We start from the raw sequence: 23,828 nt of genomic DNA on the forward strand, positions 1-23,828 counted from the left end.
CCTTTCTCTTTTCCAACTGCTCCTCCAGACACTTCTCAAAACAATACCTAACCCTTTAGATAAAATAGTGTTCAGATTCTTAAACTCTACATTCTAGAAAGATGTTAGAACTATCATATTAGACTCAGAAGAAGAGAAGAGACAAAATATAATACTTGAAAAACGTAAAGTGATAAACTGCGTAAGTGCTCAGCATTGCTAGTGAACTGAGTGGAGTTGTTTCGTCAAGCTACTACAGTTTGACAAATTTTGTGAAGACCATATATTTCTTGATGAGGCACTTGTCTGTGAGAATTCAGGAAGTTTAGAAGGAATCAAGATGTTTCATTAACAAAGTAGTTTGTTATATTTGGCAACTTATTTTAAGTAATAGTTTTCAAGAGATATCTGGGTCGACAGGAGCATGGGACTGAATGAACTGTGCACTTTGGGACAAGGTCAACAATGCGTCCCAAGACTTGCAGACTTTCCCAGAAGAGCCCACTGTCTAAGGTCTGGTGCTTTCTGATTACAAGTTTCCAGAGTCTTGGACTTTGTTTCTGAATCCCCCAAGACCAAATAGTATATCACTTGGACACACACACGCATGCTTGTGCACATGTGCACACCCCACACACCTGATTTTTTTATGACTTGGAGAAAAGATAACTTGGTTGAAATCAGAGATCCATGTAGACAGCTTGAAAGTGTCTGTATTGTCTAGGAGGAAGCAATTTTTTCTTTCATATGGATTCATTGTAGATCAATGGGGATTTTTTCTTCTCTTCACAGGTTGAATTTTACACTTTTTCCTTTAGCTGGCAACAGTGAAGAAAAACACTTTCTGTAACTTGGGATTGTCTTAAAATTCAAATTTGACCATTTGAAAAGCCTTAAATTACTTTTTTTCCAATTGCCTTCTAGTTTTTATCTTCCAGATCCTCTAAGAATAGCTTAACCTTTGCCTCCCTTCCTGGTTCAGACAGGGTCTTGTTGTTTGCAATTATGCTGACATGTGAGTGCAGATGGCTGGACTGCAGCTGAAGGAAAGGAATATGTAGCTTTCATTAGCTACTTAAGGAATATATTTTGTCAGATGGATACCAGCTTAAGAGAATGAAAAAGACAAGATGAACAAAGACAACCAACAATTGTGACAGTTGTAGAATTGAGAATCTAGCACAATTTTGATTATGTGTATACACATAATAAAGTCTGAGTGATCCAGATTCATAGATTCTGCCCCTTGAGATGCGATGTGATGTTACCAGACTTTTTGGTGACTTGTCCAAGACCACATAGCTAGTTACAGTTGCAGATACTTCAAGGTCTCTGGATTTACCTATCATCTTCATTTCATTTGGTCTGATGAACTTTAATTTATGAATTTTGTTTCTACACTTTAAAAATATCTATTCTTACACAAGCCATCATCTTTCAAAAGGGTGTTGATTAGGAAACAAACTGTAGTCTTTAAGAAAAAAAATGATTTAACAAAACTATGCCTATAGCTGCCAATGACAACATCTGAACTCATAAGAGAGGTGATATTGCATAGTAATTAAGAGCTCAGGAGTTGAAGTGAGCTTGACTCATTTACTGGGTGATTTGGGGGCAGATCATTTAATCTCTCTGTGACTCCCTTTTGTCAGTGCAAGATGGAAACAATATTTATACTTCCCTCAGGATTGTTATAAACACTAAATAGGGTTATATATTATATGGATTCAGTAAAACATTTAGTTACCTGGGGAGCATGTGCTTTCTCTAAGTGTATGATTTCTCTTAGTTATTTTTATGTTGAGAGACCCTTGCAGCCAAATCAGAAGAGTCTGCATCCACAAACTACCTTCATCTCCATACAGAGTTAAACAAGAAGTATGGAAAAGGGACACAAATGGAAAGACACATTGCAAAAAAAAAAAAAAATTGACAGCAAATGAGACAGCAGGTAAGAGGGAGCAGGAGAGAAGGAGGATCACAGGTAACACCTCTGAGCCTGGGGTTGATGGAGCAAATGGACTACGGACAGAATATGTTTGCCTAGGGTAGGTAATGAGGTTATTCCTCTTTATCTGGTCTTACCTGGTCTTCTCCTTTGGGAAATCTCAGATGATGTCAAGTCAGAACACCTTATCCTGACTTTCCTGATAGTTTTATAGTTACCAAATTAATTTGATTAAAAAAAATCTAACTGTAAATGCTATATGCAAGACTCTAGAGAAAAAAAAAAAGACCCTAGATAATAACTCCTAGAGAGTTACACCATAATAATGAAGCCAACAGGACCCTATGTCTAGTTTGAGCTTTGGGGTCTAGGAGAGAAGGAGCAAGATTAGAGAAGAATAACTTGTCCAGGGAGGAAATATAGATAACTAAATGTTGACATATAGACTTCTAACTTAGTAACTCCTAACTCAATAAACACACAGTTGGAGGAATCCCTATTCACCAAGTCACGATGCATGAATACCTCAGATCAGAATTCATTGCTCATTGGGAGAAAAATGAGGGAATGCTCTAAGGATGCTGGAAAGAAGTTTCCAAGATTATGCCCCTGTGATATATGCATGGACCTCAAAAGTTTCTTTGGAACATTTAGAAAATATATGAGGAAGATGGAGACTTCCATATTAAACTTTGGGAAGGATCTCTGGGGGACCTGGGAGAAGGACAGGGGAAGAGCACCTGCTTTGGGGATCCAAACAAATAACCTCTCCTCCCTGGTCACACAGGAGTCCAGCTAAATCATATGTCCTCAAACCTCAACCCTCTGAGAAGCCTTCTCTTTTCTCCCTCAAAGAGAAACTGATTCTCCATCCACTGAACTCTCAGAGCTTTTTCATCTCCCTTGTATTTTATATCACTTCCTAAGCAGCTTTCCTCAGATTCAAATTTGGTTGGGTACTTGACGTGACCTAAATTAATTCTTATTCGAACCCTGCAAGGTAGATATTATCAACACCACTATTTTGCCAACAAAGAAACACAGATGAATTAAATGTTTGGCCCAAGGTCAGATGATACACTCCATACACTGATACACTGAGTTCTGGTGTGCCAGTTTCAAACCTGGGACCATTCCACCATGTCATGCTGCTACTGCTAAGTCGCTTCAGTCATGTCTGACTCTGTGCGACCCCAGAGACAGCAGCCCACCAGGCTCCCCTGTCCCTGGGATTCTCCAGGCAAGAACACTGGAGTGGGTTGCCATTTCCTTCTCCAATGCATGAAAGTGAAAAGTGAAAGTGAAGTTGCTCAGTCGTGTCCGACTAGTAGCGACCACGTGGACTGCAGCCCACCAGGCTCCTCCGTCCATGGGATTTTCCAGGCAAGAGTACTGGAGTGGCTTGCCCTTACCTTCTCCGCACCATGTCATAGCTGCACCCAAATAAATCCATGTATATAGTTGGCCCATAGTCCCTGGAGCTTCTACAGATTCAACCAATCAGGGAATCAGACAGAGAAAGTAAGTCAGACAGAGAAAGTAATAAGTAAGTCAGACAAAGAAGGATAAATATCATTCGATATCACTTATATGTGGAATCAAAAAAAAAAAGTACAGATGAACCTATCTACAAAACAGAAATAGAGTTGCAGATGTAAGAAACAAAGTCATGGTTACTATGGCGAGGGATAAATTGGGAGACTGAGATTGACATAGACACAGTTATATATATAAAAGAGATAACTAATAAGGACCTACTGTATAGCACAGGGAATTCTACTCAATACTTTCTAATGGCCTATATGGGAAAAGAATATTAAAAAGAGTGGATATGTGTATACATATCACTGATTCACTTTGCTGTACAGCTGAAACTAACCCAACATTGTAAATCAACTGTACTCCAATAATTTTTTTTTTAAGTATTTGAAAAAAATCCAGGAAGCTCTAAAAAGCAAAACTTGGATCTACTGCATGCTGGCAAACTGTTTTCATAGCATTTCTATTGTATTCACAACTATTTACATGACATGTATTTTGTATTGGGTAATATAAGTAATCTAGAGATGATTTAAAGTATATAGGAGATTATGTATAGGTTATATGTGAGTACCACACCATTTTATATGAAACTTGAGCATTTGCAGATTTTGATATCCATGGGAAGTGGGGATGGCCCTGGAACCAGTCTTCCATGCATACCAGGGGCAACCGTACACACATCTTCTTTGTAAAATGGGAACTGCTTAAGGTCTGGAACAATCTCTTATTAATTTTGTAAAGCGTTCTCCTTACTGTCTGGTATGGTGCCTGACACACAGTGGTTACTCTATTAGAATACGATAAGTGAATGGATAAATGAATTTGTGAAGCAATAAATAGATAACTCTTAAAAATAGAAATCTTGAGATAATAGGGTATTATTACAATATATTGAGGGAAGGAGAGAAGAAATGGTCTGAAATGTACTTCTATACTTCAGACAAGTAACAGTCCTCTTACTCCTCATGGTTATGTCATTGCTATGCTGCACACATAATAATTTGGCAAAGACAAATGACCAAGTGTTCTTATAATCTGAGCTAATGAATTTGTGTCTATTGTATAAATTCATTACCAGAGGACACATTAATTCTGAGAATCATAGTTTTACTAAGTGATGTTATTTATATGTTTATGTTCATTAAGTTTTAAGTAAATTTTACTTACTCCTCTTTCTTTCCCTTCTTTTCCAGTACCCCTTTTTGCCACCTTTATTTCCTGCTTTTGTAAGATATAAAACCACTAGAGTCCATGGACAGCTAGAAAATTTCATTCTAGAAAGTCCTTCTTTATAATTTAAAGCAGAATGAGATGGAGATGTTCAAAAGCCACGGTCACACCAGTGTTCAGAGAGGCTCTCGTGGGAATGGCTTCTGACCCCTCCACCTTTGGAACTCAAAATAAACCACAAATTTCTGTCTTCCTCAACTTGAAGACCATTTTCCCACTGTTTATTATCTGGCTTCCAAAATGAATTACAAAAAGTCCAGAAATCCTGCCAACAATATTTCGAATAAGACAGAAAATTGAAGGTCAAAGAGGGGGAAAAAAAGCCCTCTACTCTGTCTGTCTTGTCTCTCCACTATCTCATTACCCTTAATAACCTACTCTGAGCGATGACTATGTCAGAGACAGGCCATAAAACCATGGGAATTTTCTCAATTTCCATGGGAATCCTTGGGTAGGGTGTAACCAGTTCTTGGGAAAAACAATACTATTATTTTTTTCATTTTAAAATAGCAGCACAAGGCTGGTGATATTCTAATATAACTCTGAGCTGTGGGAGGCAGCAGCAAAGGCCTTCCAATTTGCTTTCTTTGTCCTCTGTGGGATCGTTGCCCAGAAATGTATATTCTCTGTGCTTTCAGAATGAGTTGCATTATTTCAAGGTGGAAACCTTCTGAAAGGAGCATATCTTGTATGTCAGTCAAAAGGATCTTTGTTGAATTCTATTCTAGTCTATTTATTTAATAAGCATTTGTTTTCCAAAAGCCAGGTGCAAGTTTCTGTGATAGGATAGTAGAACAAACATGGTAGAACAGTAATAGTAATAAGAAATATTTAAGGAATATTTAATATGTGGTAAGAGCTCTCCTAGGTGCTCCCCAGTTGGCCCTAATGGTAAAGAACCCTCCTGCTGATGCAGGAGACGTCGGGAAGATCCCCTGGAGGAGGGCATGGCAACCTGCTCTTGCCTGGGCATTCCACGGACAGAGGGCTGGCGGCCTACATGTCCATAGAGTCACAAAGAGTCAGACATGACTGAAGCAACTTAGCACACAAATTTCTTTCCTAAACATGTTAATGCCTTGACATATTTAGCTCCATTATACACACACACACACACATATATATATATGTCTGTGTGTGTGTGTGTGTGTGTGTGTCTCTCTCTCTCTCTCTCTATATATATATATATATATATATATATGATGCTTGGGAATGATATATATGATTGAGGGCTAGAGGAGAAGGGGGGGACAGAGGATGACGTGGTTGGATGGCATCACCGACTCAACCGAGAGGACTTTGAACAAACTTCAGGAGATAGTGTAAAATACAAGCCTGGCATGCTGGAGTCTATGGGGTTGCAAGGAATAGGACATGACTGAGCAAATGATCAACATATATAGACATATGTATATACACATAAATGAGGTAGGAACTATATTATCACTATATTATCAATATATAAATCAACTATATTATCAATTTTATGTAGAAAATTGGAAGCTTAGAATTTAAGTAACTTGCCCAAAGTCACTTAGCTAGTAAGTAAGATAATATAAACAAACTAGTATATACTTGTACTTTTATCCTTTACACCATCCTAGGAGTTAAAGCAACTTTAAAGTACTTAATTATTTTCAAGATGCTTTGGGAAACCAAGGAAGTAAAAAATGGCCCCCACCATCAATGAGCTTATTATCTCACTGGGAGTACATATACGTGGAACTCTTAGATATGCATTGATGAGAAACTAGAGTAATTGGGTGAAAATGTTCTGTCCATAAGTTCAGCCGAAGAAAAGCATTCTATCCTTTGCTCCATAACTTACTGGAGATCTAAGGATAAGATCTTATACAAACCTTAGTTTTTTACTTTTAAAACAAGGGAAGAGCAAATTAAAAGCTCTGTAAGCTCCATCAAATATGCCTCTGTTTTGTGATCTGATGTTAGAGAAGAGATAAATCATTACAGACTGGAGTAGTTACGGAGGTTTCAGGATTTAAAAAATGAGATCGTTTTGGTCTTCGAGCATTAGAAGAGTTTTAATCATCACATGAGTGGAAGAAGGCAGAGATTGTGTGCTTGGGGGTTAAAGAGTTGGCCATTGGGATTAGGTACACAAGTAGTTTTGGGGAACTAAGGGAAAGAAGCTTAGAAAGTGATGTTTGAAATTGATACAGTTGATCAGAGATACTCCAAAGTGTGGTCCTGGGAGCAGAGAATTTATATATTTGGCCCCACTTCAGACCTCTTGAATGAGAAATTCTGGGATGAGTCTGAGAAATCTGTGTTTTAACCAGACATGCTGGTGACTGGGGTGCATATTCAAGTTTGAGAATCATCGTAAATACTAGAAAGCCATTACAAACAAGGAGAAAATTGTACTCTGGTAGTGAGTGTAGGATACATTCAAGTAGAAAGATGGAAATGGTGAGGTGGGAATCCTAGTTCAGGCCTGGAGAAAGGTGCTAAATTTAGATATGGAGAAGAAAAAGCACACGTAAAAGAATTTTCTAGGAAGATTGAACAACATTTGTGACAGATTAGCTATTGGAAATGAAGAAGACAGTCAAATGTGAATCACAGATTTTGTAAATTATGAGAAGGAGAACATTCTAATTATAGATAAACATGGGATGTTGGGATAATATTCATTGGAAGGACTTATGCTGAAGCTGAAACTCCAATACTTTGGCCACGCAAAGAACTGACTCATTTGAAAAGACTTTGATGCTGGGAAAGATTGAAGGCAGGAGGAGAAGGGGATGACAGAGGATCAGATGGTTGGATGGCATCAGTGACTTGGTGGACATGAGTCTGAGTAAACTCTGGGAGCTGGTGATGGACAGGGAGGCCTGGTGCGCTGCAGTCTGTGGGGTGTCAAAGAGTCGGACACGAATGAGTGACTGAACTGAACTGAACTGATGAGATGTTGGGAAGGAGGATGGAAGAGAAAAGGAATCCATGGTACCATTCACAAGTCATTTCACATCTCAAGTCCTGGCTTTCTCATTTATATTCTCAAGATGTTGAGTATGATAATCTTGAAGTCTTAGTTTATAATAGCTAAAGAAGATATTACAGGTTTTCTCACTAAACTTGTTTCCTTCCTCTCTCCTTATTTTTGACTGAAGACAAGAGAACCCAAATTTCTTAAGCTCACCCAGCAAATTAGTGACAGAGTTGAAAACAGGGTTTAGTCAATGGTAAATGTTACTGTTCACTCTTTCCTAAGTTTCCTTCCTACTGTTATATGTTGACAGTTGTCTTTTTTGTGTGTAAATAAGCTAGACATGTTCCTTCATTAGCACAGGAGTTAGTAAATAATAATAATAGTCCCTGTCATTTATGGATTCCATTGTCTGTGCTAGGCAATACTATAAGCATCTCATATAAAATAACTAATTTCTTCACCATGAAAAACTTTTGAGGTAGGTATCATTAGTATCTCTAGTTTATAGATGAGAAAACTGAAGCAAGGTAAGGTTTAGAAATCTGCCAAAAGTCATACACATAGTAAGATAAATCTGGTCAGTTTGACTTCAGCCTTCATTCCCTTAACCACTGTGCTATACTGGCTAATGCCTTTTAGGAAAAAAATTGCTGAATTTTGGCATTAGCCAGATTCTCCTGGGAAGAGTTTCACTTCACTTTCTCTCTCATAACAGCCTCTTTGACCTGTAGCCTACTTGCTTGGCAAATTCTTTCAGTTATATAACTTGAGATGGGAGTTTTGCCACAGTTAGGAGTTGGGTATTTTCTCTGCCAAGGGCAGGGGAAAGATTGAACACAATCCAACATGTTGCTTGTGACTGCAATAAGGAACTCGAGATCTGGAAAGTATCTTATGAAATCATCTGGACTGATCCAGATGTCATATGACTTAGAGCTTATCCACAACAGCTGGTTTTGTCTTTTCTTGGTGAATTTTCTTCAGCAATGGAAAGTTGGCCACATTTAGCTCAGTTTCCATGGTTTCATCAACCATATGGTTAGTAAGTTCTCTTGAATGCTTCCTGTTTTTTTTAAGGGTTTTTTTTTTCACACTTATAGAAGGATGACTTTTGAACAATTTTCAAAAGGCAGATATCATTATTTATGACTCAATGGACATGAATTTGAGCAAACTCCAGGAGACAGTGGAGGACAGAGGAGTCTGTCTGGCATGCTACAGTCCATAGGGTTGAAAAGAGTCAGACACAATTTAGTGGCTGAACAACAACAACAACATCGTTATTTATATCTTTTTTTTTAATTTTATTTTATTTTTAAACTTTACATAATTGTATTAGTTTTGCCAAATATCAAAATGAATCTGCCACAGGTATACATGTGTTCCCCATCCTGAACCCTCCTCCCTCCTCCCTCCCCATACCATCCCTCTGGGTCGTCCCAGTGCACTAGCCCCAAGCATCCAGTATCGTGCATCGAACCTGGGCTGGCAACTCGTTTCTTACATGATATTTTACATGTTTCAATGTTCTTTTTTGAAGCATCATAATGCCCTGAAGTCATTCCAAGAATCTTGTTTGTGTCTGGGTATTAGCTTGAGTGAAGCCGGGAGCTCCAGGACTAAAAAGGTCGTCTCATTATGAGCACCATATAGCTGTCCCTGTCTGTGATACTGGCATTTCCCTGGAGTCCCACAAATGTGTGTGTGTGGCAGGGGAGAGTGGGGGTGTTGATCAGCTAAAGAACCCTAAACCAGAGTCCTGTAAACTTGTCTCAAAGATTCTGTCTTTTCCCCTCTGTTTCTCTGCCTCTTTCTTTATCACTCATCAAAAGCAACATTTCTCTTGAGGATCAAGCCTGTGTATCTCCCCAGAGAGTTTAGGGTCTTGGAAAACAAAAGCTAGAAATGAGATATTATCTTCAATCAATATCTGCTTTGGGCCTTACAGCACAATTCCTTCAGAAGTAAGAAAGCACAAATCCTTTCAAGAAGCACCTACATTCTTGAAGGTCAGAAGAAAAACTATTAGTATAGAAAAGCATGAACTGACACCTCAATTCATTAACATTTTATATGTTATCACGATTATCTTTAAGAGTTGCTGCAGACCACTTGTTCTCTGCCTGCGTACCATGAGGAGGGAACTCTTGCCCACAGCTAGAGTCCTTGCACCTAGATTCAGGGATCATGTGATTAGAATGAAAGTCCAGTGACACGTGGAAATATCAGGGGTGTGGAGAGACAGAATGTGTTTCTCCCTCAAGTGACCGAGGAAGAGAACGCATCATCAGGCTCTATGGATCTTCCCATGCCCAGCCTGCATTTGACCGACAGGGAACAAACAAAGGAAGACTTTCCCCAACTGCCTCTAAGTGAGTGAGGGCCTCACTTTCTGTTTTCATCATTGCTTTGCAGCCCAAATATCTTCCTGGCTTTCAACGTGGAGCTTTCCTTCTATCTTCCCCAGTATAGAGTCACCAGAAATTGCTTCTGACTTTTCCCAGTTCTCAGGCTTTAGTATCTTTGTGATTTCACCAGGAAAGTAGTGTTTAGGGCATATAATTCACTCATCCCATGAAGAGAAAAGGAGCTTAATGAAATCAAATACTAATATCCCAGAAGTTAAAAGTAACTGCTATAAACTGTAATACTAGGCGAAACAAGATGGGTGTTAAATAAGTAGAGATAATGATGATGGTTGCCATGCATTGCATGCCATGTATGTGCTAGGCACTGAGCTAACTTTTGCATGCATCATCTCATACATACCACATGGAAACTTTTCACAGCACATACGTAGTAATGTTTTCCTCATTTTGCAGATGATGTAACTGAGGCCAAGAGACATTATATAACTTGCCTAAGGTGCCATAGATTCTAAGTGGCTGTTGAAAACTAGTCTAAATCAACTTATTCCTGTCACTCTTAGGTTCTTCTTGTAGATAACTGTAGCTAGCTATTACTGGTTAGTGGTGGATGATGCTTAGTTCTTTCTGCACAGCTTCACTACCAGCTTATAAAAGCAAGATCATCATATGTATAATGAAACCCAACGTTCCATACTTACTTAGGCATATAATTGTTAACATTGGTGCAAAATATGTACACAACTTGTTCTGTACTTTTAATAAAGGCTTATTCTTTGTGCTCTGACTATAACTTGCAGGAAAATTTCACCCTGACAATAAAATTCTGAGCTGGGATCCTTTTTTTTTTTTGGCTGTGCTGGGCCTTCATTGCTGCAGGCTTTTCTTTAGTTTGGCACGTAGGCTTCTCATCGCAGTGGTTTCTCTTACTGTGGAGCATGGGCTCTGGGGTGCGCAGGCTTCAGTACTTGTGGCACAGGGGCTCCACGTCTCTAGAGCACAGGCTCAGTATTTGTAGCACATGGGCTTAGTTGCTCCTCAGCATATGGGATCTCCCAGACCAGGGATAGAACCTCTGTCTCCTGCATTGGCTGGTGTATTCTTTATCCCTGAGCTACCAGGGAGGCCCCTGAGGTGGGATTCTAATACCTTTGTAGCTGGTATCAGTCAACAAGAAACCTCTGAATCAAGGGGATATAGGACTACTTAGGAATGAAGTCACAGCTGCCATCTATAAGAGGGAAGAGCTATTTACATCCTTATAACCTTTCTATGGGAGAAGGCAATGGCACCCCAACTCCAGTACTCTTGCCTGGAAAATCCCATGGATGGAGGAGCCTGGTAGGCTGCAGTCCATGGGGTTGCTAAGAGTCGGCCACGACTGAGCAACTTCACTTTCAGTTTCATGCATGGAGAAGGAAATGGCAACCCACTCCAGTGCTCTTGCCTGGAGAATCCCAGGGACGGGGGAGCCTGGTGAGCTGCCGTCTATGGGGTCGTACAGAGTCGGACACGACTGAAGCGACTTAGCAGCAGCAGCAGCAGCAGCCTTTCTATGGGGTGGATGTGAGTTTCCACAATAGTATCACCAGTACAAATGACTTGACTATCATTGTGACTGTAGAGAGCCCATTCTCTAATGAACAAATCTATGAGTAAAAACTCACTTCTAACGTGCTCTGGTAATTGACAAGGCATCTGATGGAGTCTGCCCTCTGTAAGGACAACTAAGGCACCTACAGCAGCCACCCCGTGGGCTTTTTCAAAAGCCTGCTGACCACTGCAATTAGGGCAAATAGTTGAAGCTAATGCTTACACAGTGTCACACGGTAGCAATTACAAGCAGCTGAAAGTTTTCATTTCACTGTTTGGATTCCTGATTTTGTGTTTGTCTCACCCCACCGAAACGTAAACTCTGTGAGAAGATCTTGTCTTTATGTTTCACAAGAATTTCAAAACCTGTAATAGTCTATGGCACATGGCAAGCATTTAATAAACATACTTTTAATTTGTTGAATAAATAAGTGAGCAAAAGGAGAAGCTACTAAGGCCAGTCTTTTCTATCTCAATGTGAATCTATGAAATAAAGTCAGTCAGCTTGTAGACGAGGTCCATAGTCTGTTACTGCAGTTGCCTGTCTAGGGCCCTGATGCTGAGTTAATCTGGGGCAGTTAAGAACTTGAGCATTAGAATGAAAGTAGCTGTTATTACGAGAACTTACTGAAAGTATGTGCGTGTGTGCGTGTGTGTGTGCTCAGTCATGTCCGACTCTTTGTGACCCCATGGACTGTAGCCCGCCAGGCTCCTCTGTCCCTGGGATTTTCCAGGCAACAGTTACTGGAGTGGATTGCTATTTCCTTCTCCAGGGGATCTTCCCCACCCAGGGATCGAACCAATGTCTTGGGTCCCCTGCATTAGCAGGCGGATTCTTTACCGCTTGAGCCACTTGGGAAGCCCAATGAAGAGATCAGAAAACATTAAATGTTGAGAGGTTACAATAGACAAATGTATTATGCATCCATTGAGCACAACTGACGTTGTCAATTCAATTTTTTTTAGCCATCTTATAGTGTGACAGTGCTGGCTATTTAACTGATTTACTATAAGTGAGAACTTAAAGCGCTACCAAGGATGATTCAATTGTGTCTGGAAACGGAGCTGTCACTTTGGAGTTATATCCTAATGCATAAGTAATAATAATACTGTGTATGCTTTAGCATTTTCTTCATCATTCTATCATTTGGACCACTAAGGAGTATTTCATATTAAGTAACCCAGAGTCATTTTCCACAATGTATCATATTAATAATATATGTCAGGTAAAAAAATAAATGCATATTTTAACATGGTATCTCAGTGCATTAGTAAATTACTCTTCCACTTTCTGATGAGCAACGAGTGGATTTTCTTTAGTTCAGATAGAAGAAGGTTATTTCAGGAAAATGGTAGATGCCAAAATTATACATTCTCTTTCCACCAAAATGACCCTGGAGGGCCTTTCCCTGCACGTGAGAATCAATCTTGGTTTTAAGGGGGATCCTGTGGAGTTTGAGAATTGACCTGATTTTCCAGTGATATTTCCTTATGTTCTTCTGAGGTTTTTCAAGATCACCCTTGTCTCTCATGAGAGACAAACTCTACTGATAACAAGTTTTCAATGAACAGCTTGTTCATTGAAACAAGGGCTTGTCCAGTCTTGAACCAAATGAATCTCTCTGGGTGGGTTCAGCACAGTGAACACACACCCTGGGCCCCCTTCTCTCCATCAGCCTCTGCTGGGGTTCTGTCTACATGACTCGGATCTCGGCAGCAAGAACTCAGAGAGCTCCTTTATTCCTCTGCTTTCAGATCCGGTTGCCAGTACTCTCCAGCTGTGGTCTTATTGCAAATTAGTGCTTTAGGAACTTTTATTTATCTTTCATGGGTATTTATTACATTTCTTTTTGGAGCCAAGAAAGGTCATGTCCTTTTTGCCCCTGTAGAAACAAGGTTTGTAGTGTTTCTTCAGGAGGCAGCAGCAGGGAACAGACGTGCTTCACTGATGAGCTCACCTTCCTGTGTCCGGCAACACAGATAATAAGTCTGCAACACAGATCTAAGTTGGATTGGCTTAAAATTGGATTGTCCTTGATAGGGGACAGGTTAGAACACTTCTTTTGGAAATGTATTGTAAAATCCTGTCCTATACTTCCTGATTTTCTTCCATCCTGTCTTCTTTCCTGGCTGTTTAAAACATACATCCAACCTCAGAACTAGTCTGTGCCTCGCGGCTACTTCTGTTTAAGTAAAACCTGATAAACTGTGGCCTCATAATGGATTCTAGTCAGACTGTTAATGACTGTAATTACTCTGCCTGCCTTTTCTACCTGGTGTGAGGGACTGAAGAGCAGACTCAGTTTGAGCCCTCACTTGTCTGTTTCCAACTTCTCAGACAGAAATTGAATTCAGTGAGAGTCCTTCTAGTCATTTAATGACTCTAACCTCTCCCCAGTTAACCAAAGCAGAAACAGCTTAGTCCTTGATGACTTCTTCTGTGCTTCATCCCAGGATTTCACCCACCCACTCCAAAATGCAGTTTTACTATAACCTAGCAATTTATTCATTCATTTACTGATTCATCGCTTTACATAGTAAATCCTTATTACAGGCCTGTTAAGTGCCTGGCCCTGGGCTAAGTACTGAACCTGAAGTTGTGAACAAAACAGATATTAACCCTCTTGGGACCTGACATTCTAGTGGGAGAGGGACAGATGGTACTCAAATAAATATGCAGAGATATAATGTAAATTGACAAAGACCACAAATGAACAATACAGAGGGCTCTAGAGAATACAGTAGGAGCAGCTGTTGGAGCACGTGCCTGCCATTATATGGTTTTCACGTTATCACATTGGAGCTCCTTGAGGCTAGGGCCTACTTTTTTTTTTTTTTAATATATCCCCTCCACTTTTATCCATGATTAGCAAAGTATGTAGCAAATAATTTACACGTATGTGTCTTACACTCACCTGTCCCACGTATCTCTTAGACAAGGGACGTCTTTGTAACCCTTGAAACACCCAGCACAGGACTTTATATATAGTTGGTTATTGACAAAGTTTATTTGAACATAATTAAAATATGCATTTTTATTCTGCTACATTTTTGTTTTAGTGATTGCTTGTACTGTTTTCCACACTTACTCACCTTTTAAGGTAACAGCTTTCCCTCAATTCACCAATTAGTCGGAAGGACTGAAGCGGCCCAGGGCCTTCTGAAAACATACCCACACAAGGGACGGATTTAAAATTTCACAACCATACAATTATTCAAACTCTTTTCAGTTTGAAATCAGTAATGTGAGTAATCTAGGGAAAAGATTATCTTCCTCTGAACCCTTAATTAAAATTTTCACCCAGGCATTTCCAATGATTTTATTTCAAAACAAGTTTTTCTTTGTAAAACCAAAGATAGCAAGGTTGGGGGTGAGACAAGAGGCGATATGATTCGATTCCTGTTAACAAGCCTTAATGTAATAAAGCTAGGAAAACTGCCTGGTGGGCGGTCAAATAGAGCCAAGGACTGAGGTGAAGTCACATTAGAAAGTTTCCTCCTCTGGATGGAGTTGTTTTGACATTAAATGAATGTCAGATACATTCAAGCTTGCCTTTAAAGTCAAGTGAAAGTTGCTCAGTCGTGTCTGAATCTTTGCAAACCCATGAACTATCCAGTCTATGAATTCTCCAGGCCAGAATACTGGAGTGGGTAGCCTCTCCCTTCTCTAGGGGATCTTCCCAACCCAGGGATCCAACCCAGGTCTCCCACATTGCAGGCAGATTCAGCTGAGCCACAGGGAAGCCTTGTGTTTTAAAGGGGAAAATAAATAGAAAGGTTTGAGCTTTTGTTCTGCTTGATTTTCCCATTGTTGTTGTTTCATTCCCATATCTGTGTGTGTCATTATGGTGGGGAGGAAGGGGTGAAAGTAATCCAGGAATCTTGAGAAAAACAAATGTAGTAACGCTGTTTATTCTTCCAAAAAGAGTAAGGTATTTCAAGTGGTTTATACCTCAGCATCAGTTGAACTGTTCAGCTTTTAAACTTTTATTGTTTTATAAGAAAAACAGTAATATTATTCACTCTCTGTATTCTCTCAAAACCCTAATTCAATCAAACAGACTTCTCAAGTGCCCTGACATTTTAACATCATACATTGGAACCTACACTAAACATAGAAAGAAGTATTTTCTGAAGCACTGCATCTCCTTTCTCCCTTACATCCCCAGGGCAAGTATGAGGAAAAGAGGAATTTTATGTTCTCGTGTGTTTCTCTACTTTGAGGAAGTGAAATATGATTTTCTATAGGCAATATTATAAATTGCAGTTGATTTCCAGACTATCTTTCAAAAAGACAAGTTTAAATAATGATATAGATAAAATTGTACAAGGGTTCTGATTCACTCTGGTTTTAAAAGGCTTTTGTAGGATGTCTGGGAGAATTTAACCACTGTTTATAGACAGTATTTTTAAATGAGTAAATGCATCTGAAAGAGTTAGCAAAGAAAAATTTGAAACAGGTTTATAAGATAGGATGCCACCTCTTTGAAGCCAACTTTCAATAATTTTACCTCTTTTCGGTCTTTCATACAGAATTTGCTGAAGGCTGCATAGTATACAGAGGTTCCTCTCTCATCCATCCTTCTATCAGGAAGGGGAGACAGAGTGAACAGACTTCATCAATATTGCTTTCTGCTCTCTCCAATTACTTTACAATCAAGCAATGGAGAAGCACTTTTGCATACCTTCAAATGGACTTCCCTAGTGGCTCAGTCCAGAATCGGCCTGCAACGTGGGAGAGTCAGGCTCAGTCCCTGGGTCAGGAAGATCCCCTGGAGAAGGGAATGGCAACCCACTCCAGTATTCTTGCCTGGAGAATTCCATGGACAGAGCAGCCTGGAGGGCTACAGTTCATGGGGTCACAAAGAGTCGAACACGACTGAGCGACTAATGCTTTCAAATGATATGAACATTCTCTTCCTACCCCGGAAGTCCCAGCCTTTTCTCGCCCACCTTGCTGACTGCTATTCCACCCTTGCCTTTTCTGAGAAGCCCTCCTGGCTCCTCCTCGTGAGTGCTGGGCTCCTCCACCATGCTCTGCTGCCTTCTTCTTGAACAGCCACTGTTCTTGTTCACAAGCTTGAGACGTCAATAGGCTGTCAGCACCTTGCAGGTAAAGGCAAATCTCTCTGAGTGTTTGTTTTCTACATACTGATGCCACAGTAAACACGATCAAGGAGCAAATTAGGAATGAATAAACGAAATCTGAAAATGTTCAACACCTTCATTCTAATAACCTCTTTGTGTCCAGCTTACTCTTTCACTAGGCAATCAAACACAAATATCTCTCTGCCTTTTTACAAATGCAAGTGGAGCAAAAGAGAAAAAGATATAGAAGTTGAGAGGTGGGAAAAGCAAAACATGAGAACCATTCCCTGGTGGTTCAGATGGCAACGAAGCTGCCTGCAATGCAGGAGACCTTGGTTCGATTGGGAAGATCCCCTGGAGGAGGGCATGGCAACCCACTCCAGCATTCTTGCCTGGAGAATTCCCGTGGACAGAGAAGCCTGGTTGGGCTGTAGTCCATGAGGTCGCAGAGAGTCGGACACAAATAAGCACAGCACAGATAATCTTTATCTAAATATTGGTGAGTGAACTATTGGGTCAAGTGAAACAATTGCTTCATGCCTTCTCCTATGGTCAGGAAGTGAGGGGCTTATGGGACCAGGAGGAGAGGTATCCTGGATGGAACTCTTCAAGGTCTAAGTAGGTTATCCTGTCTTGATGAAAAGGTGAGCCTAGTGTTTCTGGTTGTAGTTCTACACACTGGCCAGCAGAGGGCAGCCACACACACGGCCAGCATTTTCACAGCCAAATACTGTTTTCTTCCTTCAGATAAATATAAAATTGGCAGTTCTTTTCTCTAGAGGTAGAATATGGGAGGAAGTGGATGTATTAATTCTTAGTAACATGTGGGAAGTTTTTGAATATTTTACTTTGGTACTCAAAGCTAGGGAACATGGCTTGAATTTGGCTGGAAAAGAATGATTGTGTAGTTAGAACTAACTTTGAAGCAGCAGTATTACATGTCAAATGCTGCTCTAAGGGATTCACATGCATTAGTGTATTAAATCATCACAAAATTCTATGAGTATGTACTATTTTATTAGTCCCAGTTTCTAGGCAAAAAACTAAACATTAGATAATTTAAGCAACTTAGAAAGTCTGGAATCAAACTGATGCTTATTCTTCTTCTCATGTTTTATATAAGCTCGCTTAGCAGAACATTCTCAGTTCAGCCATAATGTTGTACACAGCTGAGTTCAGGCTGCTATAGTGTGGTACCTGAGTTGGTTTATGCCAGACAGTGGGTCCCAGGGAAAGAAGAGAAGCAGGAAGAACTGAAAAGGAAGAGACACTGTGAGAGTGACCAATAATTCCAAAATCACATTTACTGTACTAAAGGAACCTATGATATGATTGATTATCTATGATTTTATAAAGTTATACAGTATATTTCCTTTTTCTCCCTAGTGGCCATAATTGCTAATCTCATGTATTTTATATTTTTTAATTGCCTCAGTACCATTTTCACGTGAATGGATGAAGAAAGTGTGTTTATAGTAACACAATTCTATCAGACCACAACATGACTTCACAATCCCATTACAGCTCTCTGAGACTTTGATTATGATCAGCATTGACTGGGAGATAAATGTTAGCAGATTTGTAAGGAACAAAAATCAAGATATGTTTAGTTCACTTTGGCAAATATTTTTGAAAGTTGACTATGCTGCCAAGCTTCGTGCTATACACTGGAGTTAAAAGGTATTTAAGACTCAATTCCCTCCTGCAAAGAGGTCTTATATCCAGCTTGGGAAACAGACACATAAGTCAGTAACCATAATGCAATATGATAATTGTTCAGTCGCTAAGTCACGCCTATCTCTTTGCAATCTCGTGTACTGTAGCCTGCCATGCTCCTCTTGTCCGTAGGATTTTCCCAGACAAGAATACTGAAGTGGCTTGCCATTTCCTTCTCCAGGGGATCTTCCCAGACAGAGATCAAGTCTGCATTTCCTATACCCGCAGGTAGATTCTTCACCGATGAGCCACCAGGAAGTCCTGCAATATGATAAACCATATCTTAAAAGCATGAGTGAAGTGCTAAGGTGGCAGTGAGAGGACAGCTTTTTGGGTCTCTCTCAATATACAATGGCTTGTCATATGGATTCATTTTTAAGATCTGCTTGGTGCTTTATAAATTCAGACTTGTGAGAAAATAATGAGTAATTTAGGAAGTTAGTTTTGAAACTGGGCATAAAAAGAGTTGTATCCTAGGATGGAGAAGTACCCAGACTTCGGACCACATGTATTCACTAAAATGTTGAAGACAGAAAGGAGTAGTATAATGCTGTTACAGTCAGTCCATTGATAATTAATACTCATCTACTGAAGGCTTTCTGCATAGACGATGCTGCTACAAGAGCCACTGTGGAACAATGGGCAAGGGGGTGCAGAAAATCAAATGCATATAAAAGAACATTTTATAGAGAATTAATCATAAAGCAGAATAATTTTACTTTATAGCTGGAAATGGCTAAAGGAAACATCTAGGTTAACTGTTATTTTACAGATGAGGGAACTGAGGTCTGGCAATAAAAAAAAAAAAAAATGATTACCTTTTTCCAAATGTTACGTGTCTAATTAGTGGCAGAGGTAGGACCAGAGCCCGGACCAGAGCCCTGGTAGGCAATACAGTGAGTTGCACTTGTGAATTTAAAATCAGACAGCTTGGGGTGAGGTCCATTTCTATCACATACTGGCTGGGTTATCTTAAGTTATTTGAATTCTCTGTCATTAGTTTCTTCATCTGTAAAGTGGGAATACTATACTGTCTGCTACATATGTGAAAAAATACATATGAAACAATTGAGATTAAAATGAGATAACACGTATTATCCAGGGATGTATTAAGAGCTTGATAAATGTTATTAGAATTTATGTAACCCAATTTCTATTTTAGTATTCTTTCCACCACCACAGTGAAATGGTTTTTTCTTCATTTTTGTTTCTCTGATATGCAAAGAAATCTTTTTTAGATCTCTATGCTGATGCAGCGTTCTTTTCCCCTCATATGTCTCATTTTTCAGGGCCAAGGAGATTAAGATCAAGTTGGGAATTCTCCTCCAAAAGCCGGAATCTGCCATTGACCTTGTCATTCCATACAATGAGAAGCCGGAGAAGCCAGCCAAGACCCAGAAGTGAGTCATGATTATGGATTCCACTCTCTACTTCTGGAGGATGGCTATTCTTCAAGTGGAGAGAACCATCCCTCTGTAGAACTACTCCCTTCAGTGACTCATCAAGAATTATAAGAGTCCTCAGAGAGTTGGTTTGTATTGATAAGCAGGATTTTTTTTTTTTTTTACACTCTCCTGTATATGGAGCATAATATTGCTTACTGGCAGGATGCTTAAACAAAAACGATAAGACCTCATCTTGGGACATCGTAAGTATGTTTTAAAATACCTGTTCACTTGCTGTCCTTGGGTGAGGTAAGCATTCTTGATCCAATTAATTATGATGACCGGATGCTCACCTGCTCAGGAAAAATGCAAGACTGCTTCCTCAGCAGGGAGATATAAGTGGGAACAGTTCACTCAAGAAGAGGCTGGCATCAAGAGAAACAATTAAGTCTAATAGTTTCTTCTCCAACACATTGTCCCTTCAAGGTCCCACAGAGGAAACGAAGACTGTTGCTTGGTGCAGGAATGAATACTTGACCAGATGCTTCTATTTAAAGCACATCAAACAGCTCTTCCCTAGTCCATAAATTAATATTTCTATAGGACTTCTGCAGTCCTCCGCCACCACCCCCACATATTTAGGCATGGAGGGAAACTATAATTCCAAAGATTCAAGATGTTACAGCAGTGGACCTAATCCACAATTTCATTGATATTACTGTAACTTAACATCACTACTCCGGAGAAGGCAATGGCAACCCACTCCAGCACTCTTGCCTGGAAAATCCCATGGATGGAGGAGCCTGGTAGGCTGCAGTCCATGGGGTCGCTAAGAGTCGGGCACAACTGAGCGACTTCACTTTCACTTTTCCCTTTCATGCATTGGAGAAGGAAATGGCAACCCACTCCAGTGTTCTTGCCTGGAGAATCCCAGGGACGGGGGAGCCTGGTGGGCTGCTGTCTATGGGGTCGCACAGAGTTGGACACGACTGAAGTGACTTAGCAGCAGCAGCAGCAACATCACTACTCACAGAATTCTCGGTGTTTACTGTTGGCCCACTAAATACACAGCCGATGACTGACTAGACAAATGCACTCCATCTTCTCTTTAAAACAATGACACCCCTAAAATCAAGAAAGGAAAGTGAGAAGAAGAGCTAAATGTATTCAAGACCATTCACTCTACTACCTAAAAGCTTTGCAGAGATCACAGAAGTGTGGTAAAAATAGAGGAATGCCTTTGAACCTCCATTTCTTTTAAAATTTAACATTTGTATAAATTGGACAATCTTTTCTCCAAATGACCTTTCCACTAATGTAGCTGGATTGGTTGGGAGCTAGAGAGATGGGTTATTCCTTTCAAAAAAATTTTTTTTTCATCAGTCTAAGTGGATATTTCCACTCTCCTCCTTTTATTACTTCAAAGTGATCCCAAACCGGAAGTGAGGCATAATTGAGTTTTTTGCATTTAGAAAAAGGGAAGTTAATTTAATGTAGAGAGCAGGAACCAAGCACCGGGAGAGAATAAGAACCATATTTCATTATAGCAGAAGATCAAAAAGTCTGTTTCAAAATAAACAGTGTGGAGGTTATTGATCTGTTGGAATTAACTTTTAAAAAATAAATATAGTGCTACATTTCCTGCTTTGATTCTCCGCTTTAATATCCCACATAGATACTTGAAATATTTGGCTGAACAGGGATTCAGGGAGAAGCAGTTTTGGAAGAAAACCTGAGGCTCACATTTACTGGATTATTTTCTTCTCTTGTCTTCCAGCCCCCTTTTTCTTCCAGAAGTTTGAATTGTTTTGGAAAAATCCTTCTTATCCTTAGAGAATATTTGTGTGTCTCTTACTGCATTTTTAACAGTGACCACTACAAAGCTTTCCCATCTTCTGCCAAATTCCTAAACCCCTTTCACCACCTTATATTTGGCACATTTCCATGCCTTTTTACTAGCAGGAGAAGACTGTGTTCTGCATGAGCTCAACTGATCTCTGTTCCCCTCACTTTCAAGATTCTCTGTATTTTTTTCCTTTTACCCACGTTCTCAAGGAGAAGAAAATAAACCTCAGAGGAGAAAATAGACTTTCTCCGGATGGAAGGTATTTTTAACTCCTCTCATCTTTTAAAAAAAGCAATCCCTTTTAAAAAAGCATTTTCTCTATTTTAAATACAATTTCATTCCTCTCATTAGAAAAAAAAAATTGAACCATTGGAAAAAATAGAAAAAAAGTTGCCTATATCCCTCCTGCCCAAGGCCAGCTTCTGTTACCATTTTAGTGCTCTTGACTGCTTTTTTCCCCCTCTGGACTGTTTTCCAATAAAACAAACAAGTACCATGCTCCAGTCTGAAAAACGTGCACCCTGCCACCCCCAGCCACAAGCATGTCACCTCTTCTATTCTTATCCCTTCCTTTTGCTTTCATTGGATAACTCTAGGAATGGAAAATCACTGCTTTCCATTTCTTCTTTAACTCCCTTTATCAGGTCGAAACCTTACTACTTCACTGAAACTGTTATCATTAAGGGCTAACTCCTGACTTGTGGGCCGAATTTGACTCTGCTCACCAGTTGGCCGTCTTAAATCTCTCCTCCTTAACTTCTAACTTTAAATTCTCCCCCTGCCCTCTCTCTCTCTAAGGGCTCCCACTTTTGCCCTCCCTCTATATGTGAGCATTCCCTAAGACTCCACTACAGGTCCTCATAATGAACAATAAACATGTCATGAAACCATGAATATATAGCTTACAATAACTGTTATCATGGCTCATGAAATAATCAATTGCAAAATGCTCAGGAGATGATGTAGATATTTTTATAGTTTATTTTATATTCTAGATGTTCCTTTTCTCTCTGTCAAGGTCACTAATTTTTACCTACGTTTTTGTTATTGTTTTACCACTTTATAACTCTAGAATGACCTGTACATGTAAAAGTCCCTAGCCTGTGCATCAGTTCAGTTCAGTTCAGTGGCTCATTCGTGTCCGACTCTTTGCAACCCCATGAATCACAGCACACCAGGCCTCCCTGTCCATCACCAACTCCCGGAGTTCACTCAGACTCACGTCCATTGAGTCAGTGATGCCATCCAGCCATCTCATCCTCTGTTGTCCCCTTCTCCTCCTGCTCCCGATCCCTCCCAGCATCAGAGTCTTTTCCAATGAGTCAATGAGTCACCTCACCTTCGCATGAGGTAGCCAAAGTACTGGAGTTTCAGCTCTAGCATCATTCCTTCCAAAGAAATCCCAGGGCTGATCTTCTTCAGAATGGACTGATTGCATAGGACAGAACAATTAGAAAGTGGTGTCCTACACATACTCCAGCCTGGTAAACTGCAGAGTGAGCTTTGTTGTGAGGATTAAACATGGATGCACAATGTCTGACAAGAGAATAGACATCAAAAAGTGGCAGGTGTGTTTATATGTATCCCCATCCACGGTGCTCAGGTCACTGTTGGTCTTGGGGTGAAACCTCAATAAATGTCTATGAACTTGAGGCTGGACATGAGCAGACATATTGCAGGAAAGAAGGGAGAGCTGAACAGGCACTTAAATGCCAATAAATAACCTGGATTTCATTTTTCTTGTCAAGAGCGAGAACACCATAAAGCAACTTTAAATATGTGCCAGAGACTATGTAGTTTTTTTTTTTTTTTTTTTTTTATGAAGAAAATAAAAAAGAAAACCACCAGTGCTTAGAGAGAATAAAATATTCTCCCATGGTTCTAGTTAAGGAAGTGCCAGAGTTGCTTATAACTATAGTCACAGTTCATGGGGCTAAAATATTTGTACTCTAAGTTTTTGGGTAATTTGTAGCTTTCATCAATTAGACTAAACTTGGGCAAACTGAACCATTATTAATTTATGCATTAATCTGACATGCATATTGCAGGGTAGATTAATACTGCAGGGAATGCACCATCAGCAAGTAGAATGGAAAAATCTCTCTGTGACTGACAGGCTATGGCATCTAGGCAGTGAGTATGCTCATCTAGGCAGTGAGTATCATTGCCTTGTAGAAGATTC

At 39.8% G+C, this 23,828-nt stretch overlaps 1 protein-coding gene across 1 annotated transcript in view; it reads left to right on the forward strand.

The window, feature by feature from the left end:
• RGS5 (regulator of G protein signaling 5) overlaps positions 1-23,828 on the forward strand; it is a 53,051-nt gene that overhangs the window by 9,312 nt on the left and 19,911 nt on the right. Inside the window, 1 exon segment of the mRNA NM_001034707.2 lies at positions 19,705-19,815. Coding sequence (NP_001029879.1) covers positions 19,705-19,815 — 111 coding nt within the window.

Source organism: Bos taurus, chromosome 3 (assembly GCF_002263795.3).
Source record: "Bos taurus isolate L1 Dominette 01449 registration number 42190680 breed Hereford chromosome 3, ARS-UCD2.0, whole genome shotgun sequence".
NCBI lineage: Eukaryota > Metazoa > Chordata > Mammalia > Artiodactyla > Bovidae > Bos > Bos taurus.